Genomic DNA, 26,020 nt, shown 5'->3' on the forward strand with positions numbered 1-26,020 from the left:
TCTCTTGTTGTCCTCCGTGTGTTGTAATCCCAAGCTGCTGCCATATTTGGCCACTGCCACCGGGTCTAGCAATCGCATCCATCTTGCTCCTAGTTCCGCTGCGCCTCTGGTCCTTAGAAAGTTCCACGCTTTGCAAGATTCGATCCGCGACATAAATAGAATTTTACATTTTGATCCTATATTCCTCGAAGGAATGTACATGTAAACTAGATCGAACATAAAATAAAATTTACATCCATCGATCCTATATTCCATAAAAGGAATGTACATGTAACTAGATCAAAAATAAAATCCTAATAAAACTAAATACAGCTCCTGCTGTATTTTATAATACAATCATGCACACACAATAAAATGCCCTTGACATGTCCAAGGGTCCAATCACACACATAATAACTATAAGCCATAATAGTTGGATCCTGCATCCACAAAGTTAGCACATCCTACTATTAACCTGCCTAAATTATGTATGACATGTGCATAATTAAACTAATACCAAATACACAGAGGCAAAACCTCGCTCTGATACCAATTGTTGGTTACTACTCGGAAAACCTAATGGTTCCACTGTACAAAAATTTTGTACAAAGGTCTGAACCTTTTCCTAGCTACCATGTGTTCTTTTAAATTAAATTTTGGATCGCCTGCGGAACTTAACACGTTTGATCCAAAACTTAATCTATTTGTTCTTTTAGATTTTGACTTGGATCTCCTGCGGAACTTAACACGTTCGACCCAAGTCACCTTAAGTTATTAATTCCATTAAATATTAATTTCCATAATTGGTTCCTAGTACTAACGTGGCGAGGCACATGGCCTTCTTGGATATGGGAGCAACCACCACCGACTAGACAAAACCTTTTATGGAAAGCTAATATTTAATTTCCTAAAATAACTTTAGGTTAACCGAAAAGAACAATCAAATCACAAAGAAAAAAAAACAAAAGAACACTATATCGAAAACAAATTCGAAACTCTAGAATCATATGCCTCTTGTATTTAGTATTATTTCCAAAAATAACTAGTATGATGCGGAAAGAAAAAATACTAGTTATACTTTTTAGAAAAACCTCTTGATCTTCTACCGTATTCCTCTTCTAACCTCGGACGTTGTGTGGGCAACGATCTTCCGAGATGAGAAACCACCAAAGCACCTTCTCCTTTCTTCAAATTTCGGCCAAGCACAAAGCTTCCAAAAGATGAAGATCTTTTCCACCAACCAAGCTCCAAGGGATGTAAGCTTTCTCTCCTTCTTCCTCAAGCTAGATCCGACCACCAATTAAAACTCTATGAGCATGAAGAGGTTCGGCCACAAAGAGAAGAAGAAGAGAAGAAGGAAGGGCCGGCCACACCACCAAGGAAAAGAGGGAGAAAAATAGAATAGATTCGTTAGCCTTGAAGCCTCCTCTACCCCCTCTTTTATAATCCTTGATCTTGGCAAATAAGGAAATTTTAATAAAAACTTCCTTAATTCTTTTGCCATTGAAAAGGAAAATTTATTTAATTAAAAATAATTTTCTTTCTCAATTTTATTTGGTCGGCCATATAAAATCTACAAACAAGGAGAGTTTTAATTAATTAAAACTTCCTAATTGGTCTCCAGAAATTTATAAAAAATTTCTCCAATAATTTTAATCCCTTTATGATTGGTTTATAAAAAGGAAATTTAATAAATTAAAATCTTTCTTTTAAACATGTGGATAAAAAGAAAGTTATCTCTAAAAATTAAAATCTCTTTTAATCTACAAATAAGGAAAGATATCAAATCTTTTCTTAATCTTTTGTAGAAACTTATAAAAGAGAATATTTAATTTTAAACTCTCTTTTAAATCATGAACATGGTTAAAAAGGAAAATTTTCTTAAAATTTAAAATCCCCTTTAATCAACAAATAAGGAAAGATTTCAAATTTTAAACTCTCTTTTAAACATGTTAGATGATTTACAAATAAGGAAAGTTTTTACCAAAAATTAAAACCATCCTTTTAAACTACAAATAAGGAAAGAGATTAATCTCTTCTCTTAATCTTTTGTAGAAAGCTATAAAAGGAAATTTTTAATTTTTAAACTCTCTTTTAAAATCATGATATCCACATAAGAAATAGTTTTAATAAAAATCCTTTTTAATATTCTAGTGGTCGGCCACCTAAGCTTGGGACCCAAGCTTTGGCCGGCCACCTACATGGCTCATCCACTTGGTCTTGGCCGGCCCTAGCTTGGGTTCCAAGCTAGCTTGGCCGGCCCCATTGGATGGGTAAGAAGGTGGGTATGCGGTGGGTATAAATCTCTATATACTAGAGGCTACGATAGGGACCGAGAGGAGGAATTAGTTTTGGTCTCCCGATAAAATTAAGCATCCCGTGCTCGCCCCGAACACACAATTTAATTTTATCAATAATAATTCATTCCACTAGAGAATTATTATTGAACTACCGCACCCATCCCAAATTATATTTTGGGCTCCTTCTTATTATGAGTGTGTTAGTCTCCCTGTGTTTAAGATAACAAAAATCCACTAATTAAGTAAGTTACTGACAACTCACTTAATTAATATCTAGCTCCAAGAGTAGTACCACTCAACTTCATCGTCATGTCAGACTAAGTCCACCTGCAGGGTTTAACATGACAATCCTTATGAGCTCCTCTTGGGGACATTCTCAACCTAGATCACTAGGACACAGTTTCCTTCTATAATCAACAACACACACTATAAGTGATATCATTTCCCAACTTATCAGGCTTATTGATTCATCGAACTAAATCTCACCCATTGATAAATTAAAGAAATAAATATCAAATATATGTGCTTGTTATTATATTAGGATTAAGAGCACACACTTCCATAATAACTGAGGTCTTTGTTTCTTTATAAAGTCAGTATAAAAGAAATGACCTCTGATGGTCCTACTCAATACACTCTAAGTGTACTAGTGTAATTATATAGTTAAGATAAACTAATACTTAATTACACTACGACCTTCCAATGGTTTGTTCCTTTCCATTATGGTCGTGAGCTACTGTTTATAATTTATAAGGTACTGATAACATGATCCTCTGTGTGTGACACCACACACCATGTTATCTACAATATAAATTAATTGAATAACTACATTTATCATAAATGTACACATTTGACCAATGTGATTCTTATTTCTAGATAAATGTTTATACCAAAAGCTAGGCTTTTAGTATACACTCTAACACTGGGAACCAATTATGGAAATTAATATTTAATGGAATTAATAACTTAAGGAGACTTGGGTCGAACGTGTTAAGTTCCGCAGGAGATCCAAGTCAAACCCTAAAAGAACAAATAGATTAAGTTTTTGGATCAAACGTGTTAAGTTCCGCAGGCGATCCAAAATTTAATTTAAAAGAACACATGGTAGCTAGGAAAAGGTTCAGACCTTTGTACAAAATTTTTGTACAGTGGAACCTATAGGTTTTCCGAGTAGCAACCAACACATTGTGGGGTTGTTACCAACATATGAGGTTGTAAACAACGTAGAGTTAACTCTTATGGAGAAGAGTTTGTTTTCTGGTTTTGATGTGTGACAAAGGGGGAGAATTGGAGGTTAAGTTAGGCATTCATCCCAAGAAGGGGGAGTTTTCCCTCTAGGAAAGGGAGAGAATGAAGGGAACTTTCATTTATGCTTTATCAAAAGGTTAAGGCTATGAGATTTAGCCTTGGTATAAAGAAGATGTTAAAACTATGGGATTTAGCCTTGTGATAAAGAAGATGTTAAGGCTATGAGATTTACCCTTGGTATAAAGAAGAGGTTAAGACTATGGGTTTTAGCCTAACTTAGAGGTATTCTCAAACATCAAAAAGGGGGAAATTGTTGGAGCAATTTCCCTAGGTCAAGTTTTACCAGTTTAACAAAGCTTGAGTTGAGTCAAGCTTGAGTCAAAATTTGAGTTTTGATATTTGACAATATAAGGAGATTGCTGGAGCAATCGTCCAGTTGTGGAGATGGTCAAAGGGTGTACCAGGTTGACGAGAGCACAAGTCAAGTAGGTCAAGGTTGACAGGAGACTTGACTGGGAAAGTCCTAACTAGAAGTTAGGCATTTGGAAAGTCCTAGTGATGAGCTAGGCAGGAGAAAGTCCTGGTGAGGAGCTAGGCAACGGGAAAGTCCTAGTGAGGAGCTAGACAGGAGAAAGTCTTGATGAGGAGCCAGACAATTAGAAAGTCCAAGCGTGATCATGGCAAAGGAGAAAGTCCTGGTGAAGAGCCAAGCAAGTGGAAAGCCCAAGTGTGATTTTGGCAAAGGTTGTAAGTCCAAGCATATGGTCTTGGCAAGGTAAGTCCTAGTGTGACTTGGCAAGGAGAACTCGATAACTAGGATAAGGCCGAAGGGAGCTCTTGAAGGCAAGACATGAAGGATGAGGAGATATCCGAGGGGCACAAGGCTGATGGAGGAGGTTAGAAGGCTTGTTCGAGGTTGGTCAAGTGTGGTGGTATAATATGACAACTAGGATGAAGCCAAAGGAAGCTCCTGAAGGCAAGACGTGAAGGATGGGAGATATCCGAGGGATGCAAGGATGATGGAGGAGGATAGGAGGCTAGAAGGCTAGTTCGAGGTTGGTCGGGTGTGGCCAAATGCTAGGCATGGAGACCCAACAGGTCACGGTTGACCATAAATTGGGTTGGAGATTTTGGACTTAAGTTTGAGTCAAGTCCAAGCTAGTCAATCGATCGGTCGATCGATTGAACCAGGGTCCAATCGATCAGTCGATCGATTGGAGTGTGCTGTGATTGTGGGGAGGCCCAATCGATCGGTCGATCGATTGAGAAGTGGAATCGGGAGCACAGAGGCTTTCCCAATCGATCGGGCGATCGATTGGGAGTTGCCAATCGATCGGTCGATCGATTGGGCAGCAGAAGCTCTCACGCGGACGCGAGAGCACATAAAAGTGCTGAATCGATCGGGCGATCGATTCAGGCAGTCCTAATTGATCGGTCGATCTATTGGGAATTGACCGTTGCGCAGGATGCAGGTGATGGACGGCTGCGATGGAGCAGTGCTGACGTGGCAATCGATTGGAGATGAATTCGATCGATTGGGAGCACTATTTAAAGCCTGGGTGAAGCGTTTTCTTCGTCAAATCTTTGCGATTTCTTTCCTACGAGCTTACAGTGATCTTCAGCGACTTTTTTCGATCTTCACCGCCAGTTCTTGAAGGCTCTTGGGAGTGTTCTCTCAAGGTTCAAGAATCAAGAGGCAACAACAAGCAACAAGTAAGCAAGAAGAAGTAGTGTTTTCATTTATAACTTGTACTCTCTTCTTGTATTTTTGTTTGTGTTGTTGTGTGAGTTTATACGAGGCTTCTCCGCCTTCGGCTGCGACCGAGAAGGAGTTGTTATTAGTGGAGATAGCGTGTCATGTGTGGATCCTTGGATTAGTCACCTCATCTTGAGGTGGATACCAAGTAAACCCTAGTTGTTAGCATTGTGAGTGTTTATCTTCGAGTATTCCGCTGCACAACAACAAGACGAAGCAAATCGACGCAAGCGCGACGAAACGCTATTCACCCCCTCTAGCGGGCACAAAGTTCCAACAATCTCGAGGTCAATTCCTGGTAACAAAATGCGTATCAAGTTCTTACCCTCCTCATGAAATGATTGTTGTTCAAAGGTAAAGCCACCCGTGATTTACCTCTTTACAAATGACTGTGGAACTAAACGTGTAGAGTATTTGAGGTCAGCATATGATCTTTTGCCATCGAGGGACCATTGAATACTATTGAAATAGGTAACAACGAACCTGGGATAACCGATTTGACCCTACAGAAGTTTTTCATCGACCGCTAGAGTAAATCAAGAAGAACTCGTGGCGAGTAGCTAAGAAGCCTAGTATTCTGTGGTTATGCACCCTATTTAGAGAAAAAGTCCCTATAAATGTACTATAGCCGATGATTGGACCGTGGGTGTTTGGGTGATAATTTGACACCCTTCCGTTGCATTGTAGTCCTAGAGGCAACGAGCTATTGAATAATTATAACAAAAGGTGATTATGCTCACCTTGAGTGTCCTCATAGTTTATTCCCGTATTATGTATAGGAAGATAAATCATGAAGTTAATTTATAGTCGAGTGTCAAATAATTAAAGGGTAATTTTTTTTCAAAGATACGTGCCTATTAAAAATTGACCTCTCATCTCTATTATAATAAAGTTATCATCATCTGGTCAACTATACCGTATAGGATCATCGGTCAACTATACCGTATAGGGTATTTGTATATTAGAGGGTAACTTGTTATTTATCGAGAAGGTTGATGAGGTGAGTGTCGTTCTTATTAAAAATATAAAAAATATATAAAAAAGAGGCTCTTGATGATTTCCATGCTCCTTACATTTCTGTCGATTACTTTTATAAGATTTATTTACTACAAAATATCTTAATTTGCTTACGCGAAAAGGGCATTTATGAGAAATTGCCCTTACCTTACCTCCACAACTGCACGATCAATTAACATTTTAATTGGCTTTACAAATGGACGGTTGAGATTCCTCAGCATATTGGAGAACGTTATGGCTCTGGCGAGCAAGTAATTACTGTTCAGCACCCGGTGCACCAGAGACCATATCATGACTCCCACCAGAGCGAGGTAAATGCCTCACTCTTGAGACAGATTGACGGAGATGTGGGCGAGCGACATAATATTGCTTCGTTCGACCGCCGCCCCATCCTTGACCTCGAGTAGCTCCCGGACCACCTTTCGGCTTCCATAGACCTCACCCGTCTCACTCTCCTCCCTTTATCGACCCAGGACATGAGTACTCTTCGTCCGAGGAAGAAGAAGAAGACGATGACGCCGAAGGTGAGAATGGCCGTGAGAAGTCGCCTTCCTACAATAGCTCCAGCATCCATGCAATCCCTGCACCCTCAGCTGCTCCTTGATTGACCTCACGGCAGACGCTGGCGGAGGGATGTAGTCGAGCAAGGACATGAGATTGTCTGAGGAGAGCGCGGCGACGGCTGCAGCAGCCACTCGCACATCGCAGTGGGAGAAGAGTGTGGAGGCGGATATCTCACCGACGAGGCTGTCGTCGTCAGAGACAACCGCAATGGATGTCTAGTTGAAGTGGGTTATGCAGATGAGGGGGAGGGCGGACAGAGCATGGTCTCTCAGGAGGAAGGTTAGAGAGGTTAGACGGATGAGGGCAAACTCGGTGGCGAAGAGGGAGGAAACCGAGGAGAAGAGGGGGATAAAATTGAGGAAGAAACGGATGAAGTCCTCCTGCGTCAGCTAGCAGAACTTGGAGTTAGCCACCACCGCTGAGTCCATTGAGCTTGCTCCGAATGGGGACAAGAAAGATCCGCACGCCATTAACAATCGCATCCAGGGCTTCCAAAATGTTGCCGATCACCACTAGAAAGAGTTTTTCACACATTTGCAATTTAAATCAAGATAATAGAACAAAATTCTCAAAACAGAGAGGTGGCTTTGAGTTGTATTAATTAACCTTGAGTCAGGCTCGAGGCGCCGGACGATGGTGGCAGATTTGTACAAGAGAAGAACTGAGATGGGCGCTGAAAGGGCGGCGATCGGTGCGTCAAGATTCTCCTCGATGCAGAGGTAACACAGAATATCCACCATGTAGACCTTCCACACGCATTTGTCTGTAGTCCAGACGACGAAGCAGTTCTCAACGCCTCTGAATGATCGGAGAGCGTCAGAGATGGTGGCAGTGGATGGAATTGACCTGGCACTCGGCTTGCCGATGCAGAGGTCAGCCACCACATTGGCCTGCAGGGAGGTCAATGCCATGCGGCCGTGAGCGCAGAAGACGACCGAAGAGGAAGTCACAGAGTCTCGAAGCAGGACTAGCGGGAGGACTTTCCACCCTATAAAAAAATGATTAACCAAGCTAGGTGACGTCGAGACTGGGGTAACCAGCCCGACCCAATGGAAGTTTTCAACAGGCCATCAGGGTAAATTGGGAAGCGCTTGCAGCGAGCAACTCAGGAGCCCAGTAGTTTTCCGACCTATAAAGCATGGTGAGGTGGTGGTGGAGGCATGCGCCACCAGCCACCAGCCACCAGCCACCAGGTGGAACAGGCGCAGTGAGGAAGATGTGGGGAAGGGTCGCTTGTGGAATAATGACAATAATAGAAATAATCTCTAATTGATTTCAATTAATTGAGATTTATTATATTTGGCACACAATCAAGATCGACATGAATCAAATAGGAAAAATAATATTTTCATGTCTATTACATTACTATGTTTATAATTATTATGATTGTATGCCTTATTTAATCTTTCCATTATTGTTTTGGACAACTTGTATAAATAATTCTATTGGCTTTAGTAATAAGATTATCAAAAAACTTTATATTATTTATTTCCTCTACCTATTGATTTATACATGATATCAGAGCCATGATCATTCCTTTTCCTTATCTTCCCTCAAAATTTAGTTTCTTCCTTCTTTAATTCCTCTTCCAGCACCTCAATTCTAGTATCAGATTTCTACAACATTAATCAACAACAACGTGAACATCTTGGAGCACAACAGCAACTTGGAGCAACCCAAAGATCAGCGTGCTCTAGCAACATCTTGCAGTCTCATCGCCAATTTCGGCGCCGATGTTCTTTGCTGCTGATTTCGGCGCTGTCGTTCTTTGCTGCTGATTTCGGTGGCGACGTTTTTTGCTGCCGATCTTGGTGCCAACGTCCTTTGCTGTCGATTTTGGCACCGACATCCTTTCTTGCCAATTTTGTGTGGCAACCATGGGAACTTTGACAACTAGAGTAATAATCTTTTTTTTCTCCTCCGTTTGGCCTTTTCTTCAAAAAAAAGAAAAAGTAAAAAACGAGAAAAAAAAGTGAGAGGAAAAAAAACCGAGAGAGAAAAAAACAGTGAAAAAAATATATGTCTTCTCTCGAGTCTACTGAAATCTCTTCACCATCACAAAATACCTCTTTTTCAATTCCTATGATTCCTTTTTTCTTCATTAAACTTGACCATGATAATTATTTACTATGAAAATTGTATCAAGCGCTTCATCGTCATCTTACTTTTTCTGATATCCTCTAGACTGTAGCAGTATGGTGTCAGGTAAGCTTTCTGACAGGTGCATACCGAGGTATGGGCTGCGGACACGTATGCGCCTCGGTGGACGTGCATTGGTTCTTTCACCGCTCTATATAAAGAGCCTCTTACTTCGCCGGAGGTACGCAAAAAAACAAACATCTCTGGAGCCACTCTTTTCCACTGTTTGCTTGCCTGACTTGAGCGTCGGAGGGTCGCCGCCGGGAATCCCTTCCCGGCCCGACTTCTGTGCAGGTTCGCCGGAGCTTCGGAGGCCTACTTCATCGACTAGGAGCGCGCCACGTGCCCAGCGTCCTTTGGTTCGGCGATTCGGACAGGATCAATTTGGTGCCGTCTGTGGGAACAAAATGGACACTCTTGAACAAAATGGATCCGTTGAAAAAAAATATCATCATGTGGTTGAAACTGCCTTAGCTCCTCTTAAACATGTCTCAGTTTTACTTAAATTTTGGGATGACGTCGTCCAAATCGCGGTCTACCTTATCAATCGTTTACCCACTAAACTACTTCAAAATAAGTGTCCCTTGGAAATACTTTATAATCGTTCTCTAGATTACTCCTTCCATATCTTTGGTTACGCATGTTATCCTTGGCTACGACCTTACTCTAAACATAAGTTAAACTCTCGCTCTCAACAATGTGTTTTCCTTGGTTATAGTAATTTTCATCATGGTTACCGTTACCTCCATATTTTGACTAGACAGATATATATTTCTCGACATGTTACTTTTGATGAATCTTTTTTTCCGTTTGCAGTTGCTACCTCAGATCCTCCTTCAAATAATCGAGACACATTTCTAATATCATCGAGTAATATACTAGAATCCCCATAGATTGCTCCATCTAGACATATTGAAAGAACAAGGGGGGATAATATCTTGGGTTCTGCTCCATCACCACAAATTCTTGTAGACTCAGTGGCTAGTGGTGATCCATTGTTTAGTTCTGATTCTCATGCTTCAACTCCACAAATTCCTGTAGATTTAGTGGCTAGTGGAGATCCACTCTCTAGTTCTGATTCTCATCCGTCTGACCACTCATCTCTAAGTAACTCTGATGATGATACTCCTCAGCGAATACTTCCTCTAAGCGATATTTATGCACGATGTCAATCAGTTTCCACTCGTTATCCTCTTCCATGTGCTCTTATTGCTTCTTCAAATTGGGTTGAACCTTCTAGTTTTACACATGTAGTCAAATATCCAAATTGGTGTGCTACGAGGACTACAGAATTTGATGCTCTTCTTCGCAATGCAACCTGGAGCTTAGTTTCTCGTACCTCATCTATGAATATTGTGGGCTCTGAATGGGTTTACCGAATTAAGTATCGTGCAGATGATTCTATTGAACGTTACAAAACTCGTCTTGTTGCTAAAGGCTTTAATCAACAGTCAGGTATTGACTTCAATGATACTTTTAGTTCAGTCATCAAAATTACAACTATCAGATTGCTACTATCTATAACTGTTAGCTCCAATTGGCCAATATGATAATTAGATGTTTTCAATGTTTTTCTCCATGGACACTTTGAATAAACTGTTTATATGGAGCAACCCCCTGGATTCATCCACCCGCAACTTTCAACACATGTGCGTCAACTTCAGAAGTCTATATATGGTCTTCGACAAGCACCTCGTGCATTATTTCATCGTCTATCTACCTGGCTTCATTCTCAGGGATTTTCTGGATCAAAAACAAACTTTTCCCTATTCTACATGTCATGAGGAATTTTCAATATTTGTTCTGATTTATGTGGATGATATATTAATAACTGGTAGTGATTAAAACGACATTACTACTTTACTACATCTTCTCCGTCAAGAGTTTCTTATTTGAGATCTTGGCAATGCTCATTTTTTCTTTGGCATAGAGTTTCTCTCATATTTTGAAGATTGTTTTCTCTCTCAGAGCAAATATATTGCTGGACTCCTACAACGAGCTAAAATGGATGGTGCACGCCCTATCTCCACTCCAATCATTGAGGGTGGTTTCACTGCATCTTCATCCTCCTCTTTAATGTCTAACCCCCAGATCTACCGTAGTATTGTTTGTGCCCTTCAATATGTCACAATTACACGACCCGATATTACTTTCGTTGTGAATTGTGTCTGTCAATTTATACATGTTCCTACTGAACATCATTGGGAATGTGTTAAGAGAATTCTTCGATATCTCAAAGGTATTATTCTACATGGTCTTCTTTTATATCGTCAGTCTTCACGAGAGTTGATTACCTACAGTGATGCAGATTGAGCTGGATCTCCCGAAGATAGATGTTCTACTAGTGGATATGATATATTTCTTGGGCGAAATCTTATTTCCCGACTTATAAAAAAGCAACCTACAGTCTCTCACTCAAGTACTGAAGCTGAATATAAAGTTATCGCTAACGCAACGTCATAAATTATTTGGCTACAATCTCTTCTTTCATAATTACACTTTGTCCCAACTGTTACGCATAAAATCTGGTGTGATAATATTGGAGCAACTTATCTTGTGGCAAATTCTGTTTTTCATGCTCGTATTAAGCATGTAGAGATTGATTTTCATTTTGTTCGCGAGCGTGTGACAACTCGACAACTTTCGATTTTTTATATCTCTACAGAAAATCAAATTGATGATATATTTATCAAGCCATTATCTAGACAATGTTTCACTAAGTTATTACTCAAACTCAATGTTCAAGCACTCCCATTGAATTTATCGGGGATAATGGTAATAATGGAAATAATTTCTAATTGATTTTAATCAATTGAGATTTATTATATTTGACGCACAATCAAGATTAACATGAATCAAATAGAAAAAATAATATTTTTAAATCTATTATATTACTATATTTATAATTATTATGATTATATATCTTATTTAATTTTTTTATTTTTATTTTAAATAACTTGTATAAATAAATATATTAACTTCAGTTAATAAGATTATCAAAAAAATTTATATTAATTCCTTACTCCAACAACGAGCCAGGAAGGTTTAGTGATTCGACCGGGATTAGGTTTCACGTTCGTCTATTTAATACGCCTCCGCTCCGGACTAGTCTCATCGCTAGGGTTCGTCACCTCCACCGCCTCGATTTCCATACAGATACGTCGATGGAGAACACGAACCTCGTCTCCTGCGAGAGGATCGACCGAATGATGAACTGGGTGGGGGCGAGCTTCTCCTCGGCGTTCTTTGCCTCCCTCGAGCACTGCTCCTGCATCAACCTCAGCACCGACGACGACGATGATGAGGAAGAGGCCAAGGATCGACCTCTGATCATCATCAAGCCGGACGCCCTCGAAGCGCTCTTCGGCCCCGACGCCGCTCTTCCCGTCTCCACAAACCCTACTGCCGCCGACTAGTTTCACCCTTTATAGTTTCTGATCCTTGCACCGACGCTTCACTATACGGTAATTGAAGTTAATTTCTTATCTATTGCGTCGCATGCTATTGCCAGGTTTGAGTACAGAAACTTATGGTTCTATTCTGCACAAGCTCTCGTATGTGCATAGGTAGTCTGTAAATACCGGTCTTGTTCCTTACTATAGATTACTACTGTTCTTTTAGCCATAGAATTATTCTTTGCTGGCGTTCTCTTTGAAATGAAAGGCCTTTACTGTTCCTTTTTTGTTTCATGCATGATCATTGATGCTTTCCTTCGCTAGGATGAAACACTACAAATTAATGTGAGGGGTTGTCCAGAGCCATGTGTGGTTGTGAGGGAGAAAGAGAGAATAGCAAATAGATTCAGAGGAGAAGGGTAGATGGAGCTATGTAATAGTTAGATTACTTGTCTTTCTTCCCTGACCTTCATTACACACATGACTTCTAGTCATAAGAGAAATTCAACAAAGAATAAAATGCTGAACTTGAAAGACTATAATATATTTCAATAAAAAAGGTGATACAATAGATGGATAAAAGACAATTATTGTTGGTACTTCATATTTCATACCCTAAACCTATATTTCCCTAGGCCATAACAAAGAGTCAAAGTGGGGGACAAATATCCCTAGCACAGTTCTTACCTTGCTCATCTGAATGGGTGCAATTGACTGTGTGATTTGTCATCTCCCTTGGCTGAGAGAAGTAGAAGACATCCCATCTTTGGACGATGAAGTATATGGAAGTTGAGAGTTCAAGCGGAGTGAGTTTTCTTTTGAGAATACAAAAACAACATCATCACTGAGAATGTCATTGCCATTGAGATAGTTTGTCACTTGCCTCATGGTAGGCCTCGCTTCAGGAATAGATTGAGAACAAAACAATCCCAACTTTAGTACGAGTTCCATTTCCTCCTTGTCGTAGTTTTCATTTAGCCTTGGATCTATGACAGTTAGTAGTTTGTTCATGGTGTGGCACTCTCGCACCCAATCAATCAGAACCACCTGCGTTGATGGAGCAGTGTGTTCTATTGGCCTCCGGCCACAAGCCACCTCGAAGAGCAATATGCCATAAGCAAAGACATCTGATCCGGTCGTGGCCTTACCGGTATGCGATAACTCAGGGGAAATGTAGCCCACAGTCCCCACGATGTGGGTGGTGTGGGGGTTCTTTCCATGCTCGTATAGCCTAGCAAGACCGAAATCACCCAGCCTTCCGTTCAGCTCGGCATCTAGTAGTACGTTGCTCGACTTGACATCTCTATGAACTACCACTTGCTCCCAATCTTCGTGCAAGTAGACCAGCCCAAATGCGATATCCTTCAGAATCTTGAATCTCTGGTTCCAGCTCAAATTGGTGCTCCTATTGTCATCAAAGAGGAAGGTGTCGAGGCTTCCGTTGGGCATGTAGTCGTAGACGAGGAGGAGGTCCTCATTCCGCTTGCACCATCCTAGGAGCTGCACTATGTTCCGATGTCTCATTTGGCCTAAACTAGAGAGCTCCGCAATGAACTCCCGCACTCCTTGGTTAGAGGTATTTGATATCTTTTTTATGGCCACTTGTTTTTTGGCATGCCACAAGGTCCCTTTGTAGACTTTACCGAAACCTCCCGAACCAAGGACCTCGGTTTCATTAAAACCTTTGGTCCCTCTATAGAGATCTTTATATGGGAACCTGTTGGGGTATTCTAACTCCCAATCCTCAAGGTTCTCTGATTGTTTCCTTTGATTTCGTAAGTATTTAGATACAAGGAATAAGAACAACACAAATACTAATGTGATAAGGGAAGATACAAGCACAGACTTAACGGTACCAATTCTTGAAGTTGGTGAGTTTACCTTTTTCCTCGGAGGAAGAGGCAATTCTGATAGAGTTAAGTTTGGTGCTGATTCATTTGTGCTAAAGCTCCAGCCTAGAACATAATGGTAGCTTGTGAACTTTCCAGTAGCCGCAGAGAAACCGACATACATGTACTCCTTGAATATTGGCAAAAGATCGATCGACAAAGATATGAGAGGTTGGTACGGCTTTGGAAGCATAAATGGAGCTATGGTGACATTCAACACTTTTGCAGCACTATTGTAGTCGATCCACGCCTGAATTGGCTCTCCACCCAACAAGTTCACCGTCACATTTTTGAGCTCAGCTGTGTGATAAGCAGCAGGGACCGCAACAACTGACTGGATGTCGTTAATGTCCACTCCAACATGGTTATCTGGGAAGTCAATATACTTTCTGGTGTTATCAACCGTGTCGAATTCTATAGCGAAGAGATGGTTGGAGACGTTGCCATTGTTCTGCGTGCTAAGGAGTCCAAGAAACTGACCACTTTCAACTCTACTAAGGGGTATGAAGGGGGCAATCACAAAGGCCATGCCAGTTCCTCCGCTGCCATTGTAAGTGATGATGTCCAACACAAAAGTAGTACTGAATGAGAGAGCAGGAGAGGACACAGATTCATCCTTCACCATGAGCATGCGAGAACTAAAGAAGGCGTGGCCGATTTGCCTCATACTGTCATTTGTTATCTGGAGGACTCCATTGGATGTGATAAGCGCAGCTCCATCCATGCTTAGGTTTTTCGCAGCATCTCGGAACCCATTGAAGAGAAACTCAGTAGCTAGAGCTGATAAACAAATCGAGAAGAAGAGGAGGGAATAACACACGAGGGAAACAGATGAATTGTTCATGTTTTGAGGAGAAACAAACAAGCAGTGTTAGCTAGAGTTCCATTTCCACCTATTTATTGATCAATATATGTATGTTGCGGCATCAACATCTCTTAGAAATGTCTGAGTTGGATGATGTTGAAATTACCTCTCTAGCAGTGCAGGTTAACTAACCATGGTTCAGTTTAGATTTTTGTCCCAGGCAACTGATTTGTAAGTCTCCTTTGGTAGCCATTTAACATTGACATAACCTGGGAGGTGTACAAACCAAGTAGGGTTATGATGACCTTTGGTTCCACAAGCATTTTCCGTAAGACATGCGACAAAACTAGTGTGACGGGAACCTTCAATAAAATCAGATGGAGCCTTCTATTCAATTGTGATCTAGTTACCCTTAGTCGTTCATAGACAAACGACCGGCGTGATTGGAAGACTGAATAGAGAGGTCACTCGAGATTAGCAGAAAAAGTCACCTTCATATATTACCAGTTTTGTTCTGATACATCTTAATATTATTTTTTTATTTAGTTGGTACTAAATATTCAATTTATGTCGATTAATTCGGGAGTGATTGGTCCGGTCACACGAAAGAATTTCACCGGCCACTAAAATAAATCGGGAAGCACTCGTAGCGGATTGTCCATTATCTTAGTATTTTTAGGTCAATATATCTATTAATTTGTCAATTCAATCCTTCTAATAAAATCCTTCTAATAAAAATATCTTGATACTATTCTCTTGATGGCAGTTGGGCTGCAAAGGCACCTAAACAATTGTTACCCAAAGTATGTATCTATCATCATTTTTTTGTGTTTAGTTTGTATGATGGACTGCTGCAGTTATTGAAACTTTGGCTTACTTGATGACAAGGGAATTAATAACTTTCTAGATGGAATAGATGAAAATCAAGGCAGGTCATGTCTCAATTTATCGATCAAATTTGAAGTTTCTGAACCAATCACTATGCAATTTAATAATCAAATAGCTGTTTATGACAAGCAACCCGATGTTCATAAATGCATTAGATATATTGTTGAATGAGATGTCATATTTAATAAAATTAATACATCATGCGCTTTTTCTATGAAGAAATTGGATTCCACTGAAAAAGAAAATAGGAAATTGAGATAGATGAAGGAAGCTTTTGTAGGGGACTACAACATTAACCTTATGTAGGGTTTTTTTTCCCAACAGAAATCATTTTGGCCTCATAAAATAAAAACGCAAAATAAAAAAAAATAAAAAATAAAAAGAATAGCTACAAAAGTTGAAGGTACAATCTTAAACAATGTACAAGGTCAAAGGATCAAAATTTGGGCTCAATACTTGGAATCTTGTTCATTCAACAACTCATTCTCGAACTCTTGATATACCCTCCTTATGTATTGGACTCTCAACACTTATTTACTATGCGTGAGAACTTTAAAAGCGTTGAACAAAAGTCCCACCCTTATGCTTGAGTTCAAGTAATATAGTTTAGTGGTGTTGTTCATATGGTGGTACTATATATCAATAACACTATCCATAACAAAAAGCTAAGCAACCCCATGACAAAAGCTAACACGGCACAACTTCATCATGGATGTCAATCTATATACTAATGGTCATTTGTGATTGAGCAGTCACATATTCATAAAGAACATCATTCACAATGGAATGATTTTTAATTATGGAAGATAATTTTGCAATAATATATTAGATAGTGTAATATTTAATTTTCCAGTTTAAAATTTTAAAGATAATATGGTAAATATCAATAGGCAAAAAATGATATATTAAATTATAAATTAATTTTAGATTTGTATGGTTTTTTCATATTTTGCTTTTTTTTTTTTCATTCTAATTTAATTGTTATGCTAAAAAGTTATAGCATTTAGATATAAATTTGATTCAACTAGATATTGCTTGATCTAACTGAATTAATATCATATGTATGCTTATTCAAAACTATTTCATCTCGTAGATATTGTTAGTATTAATTTGTTTTATATAAAAAGAAAATAATTGATATTTTAACTTATTTTTTCATCGAGAAAAAATTGTTGTATAAGAGTTTGAACAATTAAGAGGAAATTTGATTTTATACCATTACATAAGAATTTGAAAAAAAAAATATAAAGACTTTTTTTTTTTTACTAATTCCTTCGAGTTAATCGGATATAAAGAATATTGCTTTGCAAAAAAAAAAAAAAAATGTAATAAAATATATCATATTTTGAGAGTGAAATGACAAAATTAAAAATATAAGTATATAATCAACTTTTAAAATAATAAGACATGATTTTAAAATGCCTTTTGGATTAAAAATAAAAAAAATAGGAAAAATATTTTTTACAGAAGAAGAACAGTAAAAATAAATAAATAAATTTAAATTTCAAATATTGAAATATAAATAAAATAATAAAGGTAAAAGTGAAAAACCACGATTAAAGTGAAAAATCACCCAAACGATATATGGAGAGCATAATAGCAATTTCTTTAGTGAGGGTCTGTTCGAGAGAATTGATAAGATTATGCAAATTCATATATATATATATATATATATATATATATATATATATATTCGGATTTGATTCTTTAATTTTTTTATTATTGTGTACTTTGGATTTATGATTTATATATTTTTTACTTTTCTAAAATATTGAAACAAAATTTAATGGTAAAACTTGAAGCATGAATTTGAAAATTTTAAAGGTTAAGAGGGCTGAACTGTGATCTTATTTTTGAGACGTCTGTAATATTGTCATAAGAGAAATTCGCACCAAAGAATAAAATGCTGAACCTGAAAGACTGTAATATATTTCAATAAAAAAGGTGATACAATAGATGGATAAAAGACAGTAAGTCAATTATTGTTGGTGGCTTGGTGCTTCATATTTCATACCCTAAATCCATATTTCCCTAGGCCATAACAAAGAGTCAGAGTGGGGGACAAATATCCCTAGCAAAGTTTTTACCTTGCTCATCTGAATGGGTGCAATTGACTGTGTGATTTGTCATCTCCCTTCCCAGAGAGTTGATGATATCGTTGCTTTGGATGATGAAGTATATCGAAGTTGAGAGTTCAAATCGTGTGAATTTACATCTGAGAACACAAAAGCAACATCATCACTGAGAATGTCATTGCCATTTGTGTCACTTGCCTCATGGTAGGCCTCGCTTCAGGAGTAGATTGAGAACAAAGCAATCCCAACTTTAGCACGAGTTCCATTTCCTCCCTGTCGTAGTATTCATTTAGCCTTGGATCTACGACAGTTAGTAGTTTGTTCATGGTGTGGCACTCTCGCACCCAATCAATTAGAACCACCTGCAATATCGATAAAGCAGTGTGTTCTATTGGCCTCCGACCAGAAGCCACCTCGAAGAGCAATATGCCATAAGCAAAAACATCTGATCCGCGACGACTGAACTGAGGTTGTTAATGTCCACTCCGACATGGTTCTCCTTGAAGTCAACAAACCGTCTGGTGGCATTAACCGTGTCGAACTCTATAGCGAAGAGATTGTTGGAGAAGTTGCCATTGTTATTCTCGTTAAGGAGTCCAAGGTACTGACCATCTTGAACTCCATGAAGGGGGATGGAGCGGGCAATCACGAAGGCCATGCCATGCCCTCCGCTGCCATTGTAAGTGATGATGTCGAGCACGAAAGTCGTGCTGAATGAGAGAGCAGGAGAGGACATAGAATCGTTCTTCAACATGAGCACACGGGAGTTAAAGAAGGCGTGGCCGATTTGCCTCGTGCTGTCATTTGTTATCTGGAGAACAAATAAGCAAATATTGAAGAGAAACTCAGTAGCTACAGCTGATAAACAAATAGTGGAGAAGAAGAGGAGGGAATAATAATACATGAGGGAAACAGAGAAACTGTTGTTCATGTTCTGAGCAGAAACAATCAAGCCGGTGGTAGCTAGAGCTCTATCTCCAACATTATTTATTGATGTAGCAAAGCAGGTTAACTAACCATGGTTCGATTTAGATTTTGCCCCAGGTAACGACTTCGAAGTCTCTTTTAGAGTCTGCGACAATTTCCATTGACACGACCTGAAAGGTGTTGAAAGAAGGGTTCATGACGATTTTAGAGTGACCTTGACGGGTCTGATGTATTACCCACGAGCATTATGCCACAAAATTAATGAAGAAATTTATCAAATCAGATTGAAAATTTATGAAAGGGCATGATGATTATTAAAGGGCGCATGTATTTATCTAATCTTTTCATTTTACCTTTTCTACCAATATCCGTTTTCTAAACGTTAGTTTTTCAATGCATCCAAGCCGCATTTAAAGCGTTTCGATTTTAAAATAATTTTGATGGTTTGAACCCATGCAAAGTCAACATTAGCGTAACATTGTGCCACCTCTGGATAGCTCTCCTAAATAAACAATGAAGAATATCATTATATTCTTTATAATTTTATAAATCTATAAGATTCAAAATAAGTCAAATCGAATCTGTCTAGATCAAAATATTACTACTGTTATACTAGGTAGATTCTGAACAATGTGCATTTAGAATTGGAAAACCTCTATCAATTTAAATTTAGTTGTTAATAATTTCAATATTTTGTAGGCTTCAGTTGATACTGGACAACAATTGTATTGGAACAATGTAATAGATCATTTTAACAGTTTTTTAGAGCATCCAAAATAAAAAGAAGGCATCATGAATCTATTTGTTTATATGATCAACACATAGCAATTATCAAAGAGTGTCCCTTTGGTATTTTTTAGACATATAAAATATATAGCATATCCGTGATATATTGATTAATATATTTTAAAACTGAGATTCAACATCTGAACCTTTCGATTCTCAAGTACAACTTCTAGTTATTTAATTTAAGCATGAAGTAGTAAGTATTTTAGTAAAATTAAATAGTTTGAAAAACTTAATATTTTTTTCATTTTAGTCAGCTGAAAATATATTGTAAAAGATAATTAATCATTTTAAATTTTCATGGTATCAATTGCCTTCACTAGAAGAGACGTGTCTTTGTTACTTGATATTGTAGACCAAGATTCTTTGGTTCCTATGAATTCAACTAAAGTATCGGATAACATCCTTCATACTTACTTATCAAATAAAAAAAAGAACTTATCAAATCAAGAATTAAAGAGTTGTTTAAATTTTATTCCCATAGAGTTGAAATACATGATAGTTTAGGATTTTGTAAATTCTACATTTTATATATATTTATTTGTCTTATTTTCTTTTAGTACATATAAGGTTCTTTTAGGTCTTGTAGATATGGTAGATAATTTTAACAATCTTAGTAGATTCAATTAGATTGAAGTCGTCTATCAATTTATGACTCCATAATTACCTAAGATTAGAGACTTATTTTCATCAACTCAGACAAATTAGTCCAACACCACACTCCCTTACTTAAAGGGATTTGTTGGTCTTCTAGCTCAAGTTTATTTTTAATATTAAATTTGATAATATTTGGTGGGCATTTACAAATATGTAATACTTGTTATGACAAATCAGGCATGATTTTGGAGCATATTTCAATCCAAAAATCATACAATATTGAAGTAACGTGAATAAACAAGTGGAAGAATATTCTTTACATATTAGTAAGGTGAGAGCTTTGTTGGACCGAGTCTTACCTGAAAAGATAAATATTGAAGATTGTCACCTAACTTAGATTAATATATAGTTTTTAAGATTTGTTTTTATAATTTGACAGGTTACGATGGAACTAATCTCTATCCAATATGAAAATCGACAATTTACTAAAGGGCGCATGTAGAGATCTAAATTTATCAAAAAGTGTACACTACTTTGATATTTATCAAAGAACGTACTTTTTAAAGTGCATTTCCTATTTTACCCTCCTAACAATTTGACTTTTTCTACCGTTTTTCTTTTCTCCATTGTATTTCTCTCTCCTCTTTTTTGTATCGACATACAAAACATATGAATAACATTAATCAATTTTTTAATAACATTTTAATACATTTGAAGAAGCAAAACTAAAGAATGAATAACATATTTGAACTCCTTGCAATTTCAGAAATCCACTGGAACTAAAATGAGTGTAATCGGAGCTCTCTAGGTCGATTAGTGGATTTCGGTCAAAACCCATTGATGGACCTAGAGAGCTCCGATTGCACTCATTTCAGTTTCTATGGATTTCTGAAATTATAAGGAGTTCAAATATGGTGTTCATTATTTATTTTAGCTTTTCATAAATGTTAACATGCAAAATGAAAGTTTCGTCAAAACGCCCACGTTGGACCCAATATGGAATCATATTAGGCCCAACATGAGCTTTTTTGCCGATTCTTTGATTTTATATATTAACATATATAAAAAGCCGAAATAAATAATGGACATCATATTTGAACTCCTTGCAACATCAGAAATCTATAGGAACTGAAATGAGTGCAATCGGAGCTCCCTAGGTCGATCAGTGGGTTTCGATCAAAACTCACTGATAGACCTAGAGAGCTCCGATTGCACACATTTCAATTCATATAAATTTATGATGTTGCAAAGAGTTCAAATATGGTGTCTATTATTTATTTTAACTTTTAATATATATTAATATATAAAATCAAAGAATCATCAAAAAAGCCCACGTTCGGCCTGATATGGACTCATATCAGGCCCAACATGGGCTTGATATGGAATGATATCAGGCCCAACGTGGGCCTGATATGAAATGTTCCAAATGTATGTGTCCAAGTCGTTCCTGGTAGTACTTCTAAGATTATAGATATTGGGACACACAATCTTGGGATGAATAGTCGGGTATGAGTGGATTACTATTCGTCAGTTTGAATTTCAGTACTAGACTAACTAAATTTCTAGTTATGAAGAGTCAATGCAGCCATGATTCAAGACAAGCAAAATGTTGCATTCTTAGTTATTATTGTATTCTTTGGTGCAATACAATGTCACATAATGATATCCTCATACATTAATTGCTTCCGGAAATCTGTAATGTTATGATACAAGAACATTTGTTGTGGATTACCATCCTCAGTGCTATATTTTTAGGATATTTTTACTTTATGATAAGATAATGGCAGAACCTTATGTATTGTATTGAGACAGCAAAACCATGATTGTGAATTTAGTTTTAAAAATAAGAGAATAGTGATCAAACTTTTTTACTTTTCTTCCAAGAAATATAGGAAAAATTGAAAAATATAAATAATATAAAAATGAGTACCTACAAACTATACATTAGTCTGTCATATTTTTATGACAAAATCATTCAGCAGCACTTTACCTTTCTTGTGTATTAAAACAACTGCTAGTATTTATCTCAACTATGTGTCGTTAAAGCTGCTATTAATCCTCATTGATAGAGAACCTAAATTTTTGTTTATATGTCAGTTGGGTCTTATATGATTTCATATCAGGCTCATGTTGGGCCTGATATGAGTCCATATCGGGCCCAACGTGAACCTTTTTGACGATTCTTTGATTTTATATATTAATATCTATTAAAAGCTAAATAAATAATGGACATCATATTTGAACTCCTTACAATATCAGAAATCCATAGGAACTGAAATGGGTGCAATCGGAGCTCTCTAGGTCCATTAGTGAGTTTTGACTGAAACACACTAATGGACCTAGGGAACTCTGATTGCACCCATTTCAGTTCCTATGGATTTCTGATGTTGCAAGGAGTTCAAATATGGTGTCTAATCCTGTCTGAGTGCTGAGACGACGGTCGCTGGGGACGTGGCACTCCCTACTGGCTTCGCGTGAGCTCCGGGTTGGTGTAGATCCTCGTCGGGAACCTGCAAGCACAAAACCGAGCCGGGAAGGGGTTCCCGGCGACGGCCCTCCGACACTCAAGTCAGCTCCCTGCGGCGAGAAATCGAAGCAGAGTAACGAGAACTATAGCTACAGTGGTGAATAGCGCATACCTTCGTTGAAGTCTAGGGGTCCTTATATAGGGCTCCCTGAAGGTGTGTGCACGCTTATCAAGATGTACGCGCTTCTCAAAGCATACCTATATTGAGTGTGTCAGAAAAGCACATCTGACGTCATACCTTAACAGACCGGGCAGATCCCTGACGTGATAGTGGAAGCTTCCACCGTACAATTCTCTGCCCGACCATGCCGCTTGTCGGTGACACCTGCCCCGAGGAAGATACTCCCTCCTGCTATCTGGTCGTCTACAAGACTGAGCGGGAGGTCCGCTCGGCTGCGCCCCCACACTGTTGAGGGAGTGACCAAGCCGAGCAGGAGGCCCGCCAGCCCCAAGTGCTTCATCCTGCTTCCGCCTCGTAACACGTAGCCGCCTCGCCATGCGTAGTCGAGTAGTGTCCGCCGTTCGACCGAGCGGGGACGCCGTTCGACCGAGCGGGGACTCCGCTCGGCCTCTGAGCGTCGGAAACCCAGCGCTGAGCTGGGTTGTCGCGCTGTCGCCGGGCAGTACGCCGGTCACCCGGCAATGTCCACCATCCGGCCGAGGGGGGACTCCACTCGGCCGGCTAAGCCCGGGATGTTGACCGTGCTGACTCCGATCACCATGTGTCGCCGGCTCCTCTATCATCTGGGTCCCACTTTACTCCTGGATCACATGCCTCCCCTTCAAGTCTAGTTGAAGGAGACTGCAAGTCCGACTGACTAGACTAATTGGTTTAATGCTTTGCCGACCACTTGGCAGTGATGATTCTCGTGAGCTCGGGTGATCCTCTAGGCTGAACCTTTGTTGGCCGCTCGGCGAGGAGTGGGCCTGTACTTGTTAATCTTATCGCTCCATGTCCGGGTCTGCTTGTGGTCAAAGCTGTCGTCATTGAAATCCCCTCGGAATTTGTGCAAATCCCTGTCATTAAAATTGAGCACGCGGCCACGCTGAGTAATGGCCTCCCTTAAATGTCGCCCTGTAACATGGCACCACATGGCGCTGCCATCGTCATCGTACGGTTGGTGCGTTAGCTCCGATGGGACATGCGGCGGTTTGAATTTCATGGCCGGATGCAAGCCTCGATCCCTGTGACCTAGATCGGATGGCTCTAGTCGGCCGAGCTCAATTTCTATAAAACCTCGAGGCCGACTTCTGTTCCATTGTTGCTGCCTTCATGCTTTGGCAACTTCTTTCATGTCCAGTGCTCCGGCAACCTTTTCCTTTGGTGTTTCGGCAAACTTTCGGTGCACTCCTCCTTCGCGTTTCATTTTCTTGTAAGCTTCTTCATTACTCTACCCTGTCATAGCATTCCCTTGTGCTTTGGCTTTCCTTCCTGTGCGCTGTTTCTACTCCTGCCGGCCTTTTCCCGTTGATTCGTCGGTGAAACCACCGAGCTTTTTGTTTTTCGGTCATGGCCAATTCCTCTGACCCTTCTCCCGGCCTTTGGTATCACAACATGGAGAGTCAGTTTGACTCGGATGACGCTGCCATCCTGATAGGTGCTTTCGATCTCCCTCGTGACCATGAACTAATCTTAGCCGAGTCGTCCGATCGGCCTCACGACCTGCCGGTCAGCACTGTCACCTTTTTCCGAGATCAATTCGTAGCTGCCCTCCGACTCCTCATTCACCCTTTCATAATAGAACTTTGTAACTACTTCCGCATTCCGCTCGCCAAACTCGTTCCCAACTCCTTTTGGCTGCTATGCGGCATAATTGTGCTTTTCCGCGTGCATAATATTCCTCTAAGGCCTCAAATTTTCCATTATTTTTATTATCCGAAACAATCCGAGATAGGTACCTTTTTGTTTCAGTTTCGGATCGGCCTTGTCTTTTTCAATAAAATGTCATCTTCCAATAAGTATTAGAAGGATTACTTTTTCTTTTTGCGTTTTCCAGAATGGCCTTCCTTTCGGACCCAGTGGAAGACCGCCCTGCCACCTGCGCCTGACCTGAAGAAATATAGGACCGAGTCGGCCTACCTCCATGCAGCTAACCTGTTGGCCGGGCTGAAGCTGGACATCCATAAGCTGCTGCCTAAAAGAATGATGTATTTATTTGGCTTAAGTTCGACCAGAACGCGGCTTCCGAGCGGCCCTGGTGAGAAATACCTTTCTCCTTTTTTCCTTTGTGTCTAACTGATTTCTTCTTTCTTTCTCGCAGCTGCCACTATGATGAAGTCTGTGGCGCTCGGCATGCTAAAACTCAAGGCTGCCGAGATCGAGGCAGCCGCAGCGAAGGAGGCGTAGAGACTCGGCATCGCTCCGGTCGGCTCTCATGAAGGCGAGAGCGAAGGGGCATAGACGGTGGGCGATGCTTCTGCCGCTCGAACTGTTGGAGTGTATACTGAAAGCCTAAGCTTTGTAAACATTCATTATGAATAAAGAATCACATTTGGTCTAATTATCTACATTTGTTTGTAGTTGTTCATTTAATTTATATTGTAGATAACATAGTATGTGGTGTCACATACAGAAGATGATGTTATCAGTACCTTATAAATTATAAACAGTAGCTCACGACCAGAATGGAAAGGAACAAACCATTAAAAGGTCGTAGTGTAATTAGGTATTAGTTTATCTTGACTATATAATTACATTAGTACACTCAGAGTGTATTGAGTAGGACCATTTGAGGTCGTTTCTTTTATACTGACTTTATAAAGGAACAAAGACCTCGGTTATTATGGAAGTGTGTGCTCTTAATCCTAATATAATAACAAGCACATATATTTGATATTTATTTCTTTAATTTATCAATGGGTGAGATTTAGTTCGATGAATCAATAAGCCCGATAAATTGGGAAATGATATCACTTATAGTGTGTTGTTGATTATAGAAGGAAACCGTGTCCTAGAGATACTAGGTTGATAATGTCCCCAAGAGGAGCTCATAAGGATTGTCATGTTAAACCTGCAGGTGGACTTAGTCCGACATGGCGATAAGGTTGAGTGGTACTACTCTTGGACTTAGACATTAATTAAATGAGTTGTCAGTAATTCACTTAATTAGTGGACATTCGATATCTTA

At 39.2% G+C, this 26,020-nt stretch overlaps 1 protein-coding gene across 1 annotated transcript; it reads right to left on the reverse strand.

Annotated features, from left to right (window-relative positions):
* Window positions 1–12,921: 12,921 nt before the first annotated feature.
* LOC122026799 (L-type lectin-domain containing receptor kinase SIT2-like) lies at window positions 12,922–15,131 on the reverse strand. Its single transcript, XM_042585513.1, has one exon. It carries the CDS (start codon window positions 15,129–15,131, stop codon window positions 13,125–13,127), a length of 2,007 nt encoding a protein of 668 aa, XP_042441447.1. The 3' UTR covers window positions 12,922–13,124.
* Between the last annotated feature and the right edge of the window lie 10,889 nt (window positions 15,132–26,020).

This window comes from Zingiber officinale, chromosome 10A, assembly GCF_018446385.1.
Source record: "Zingiber officinale cultivar Zhangliang chromosome 10A, Zo_v1.1, whole genome shotgun sequence".
Taxonomy (NCBI): Eukaryota; Viridiplantae; Streptophyta; class Magnoliopsida; order Zingiberales; family Zingiberaceae; genus Zingiber; species Zingiber officinale.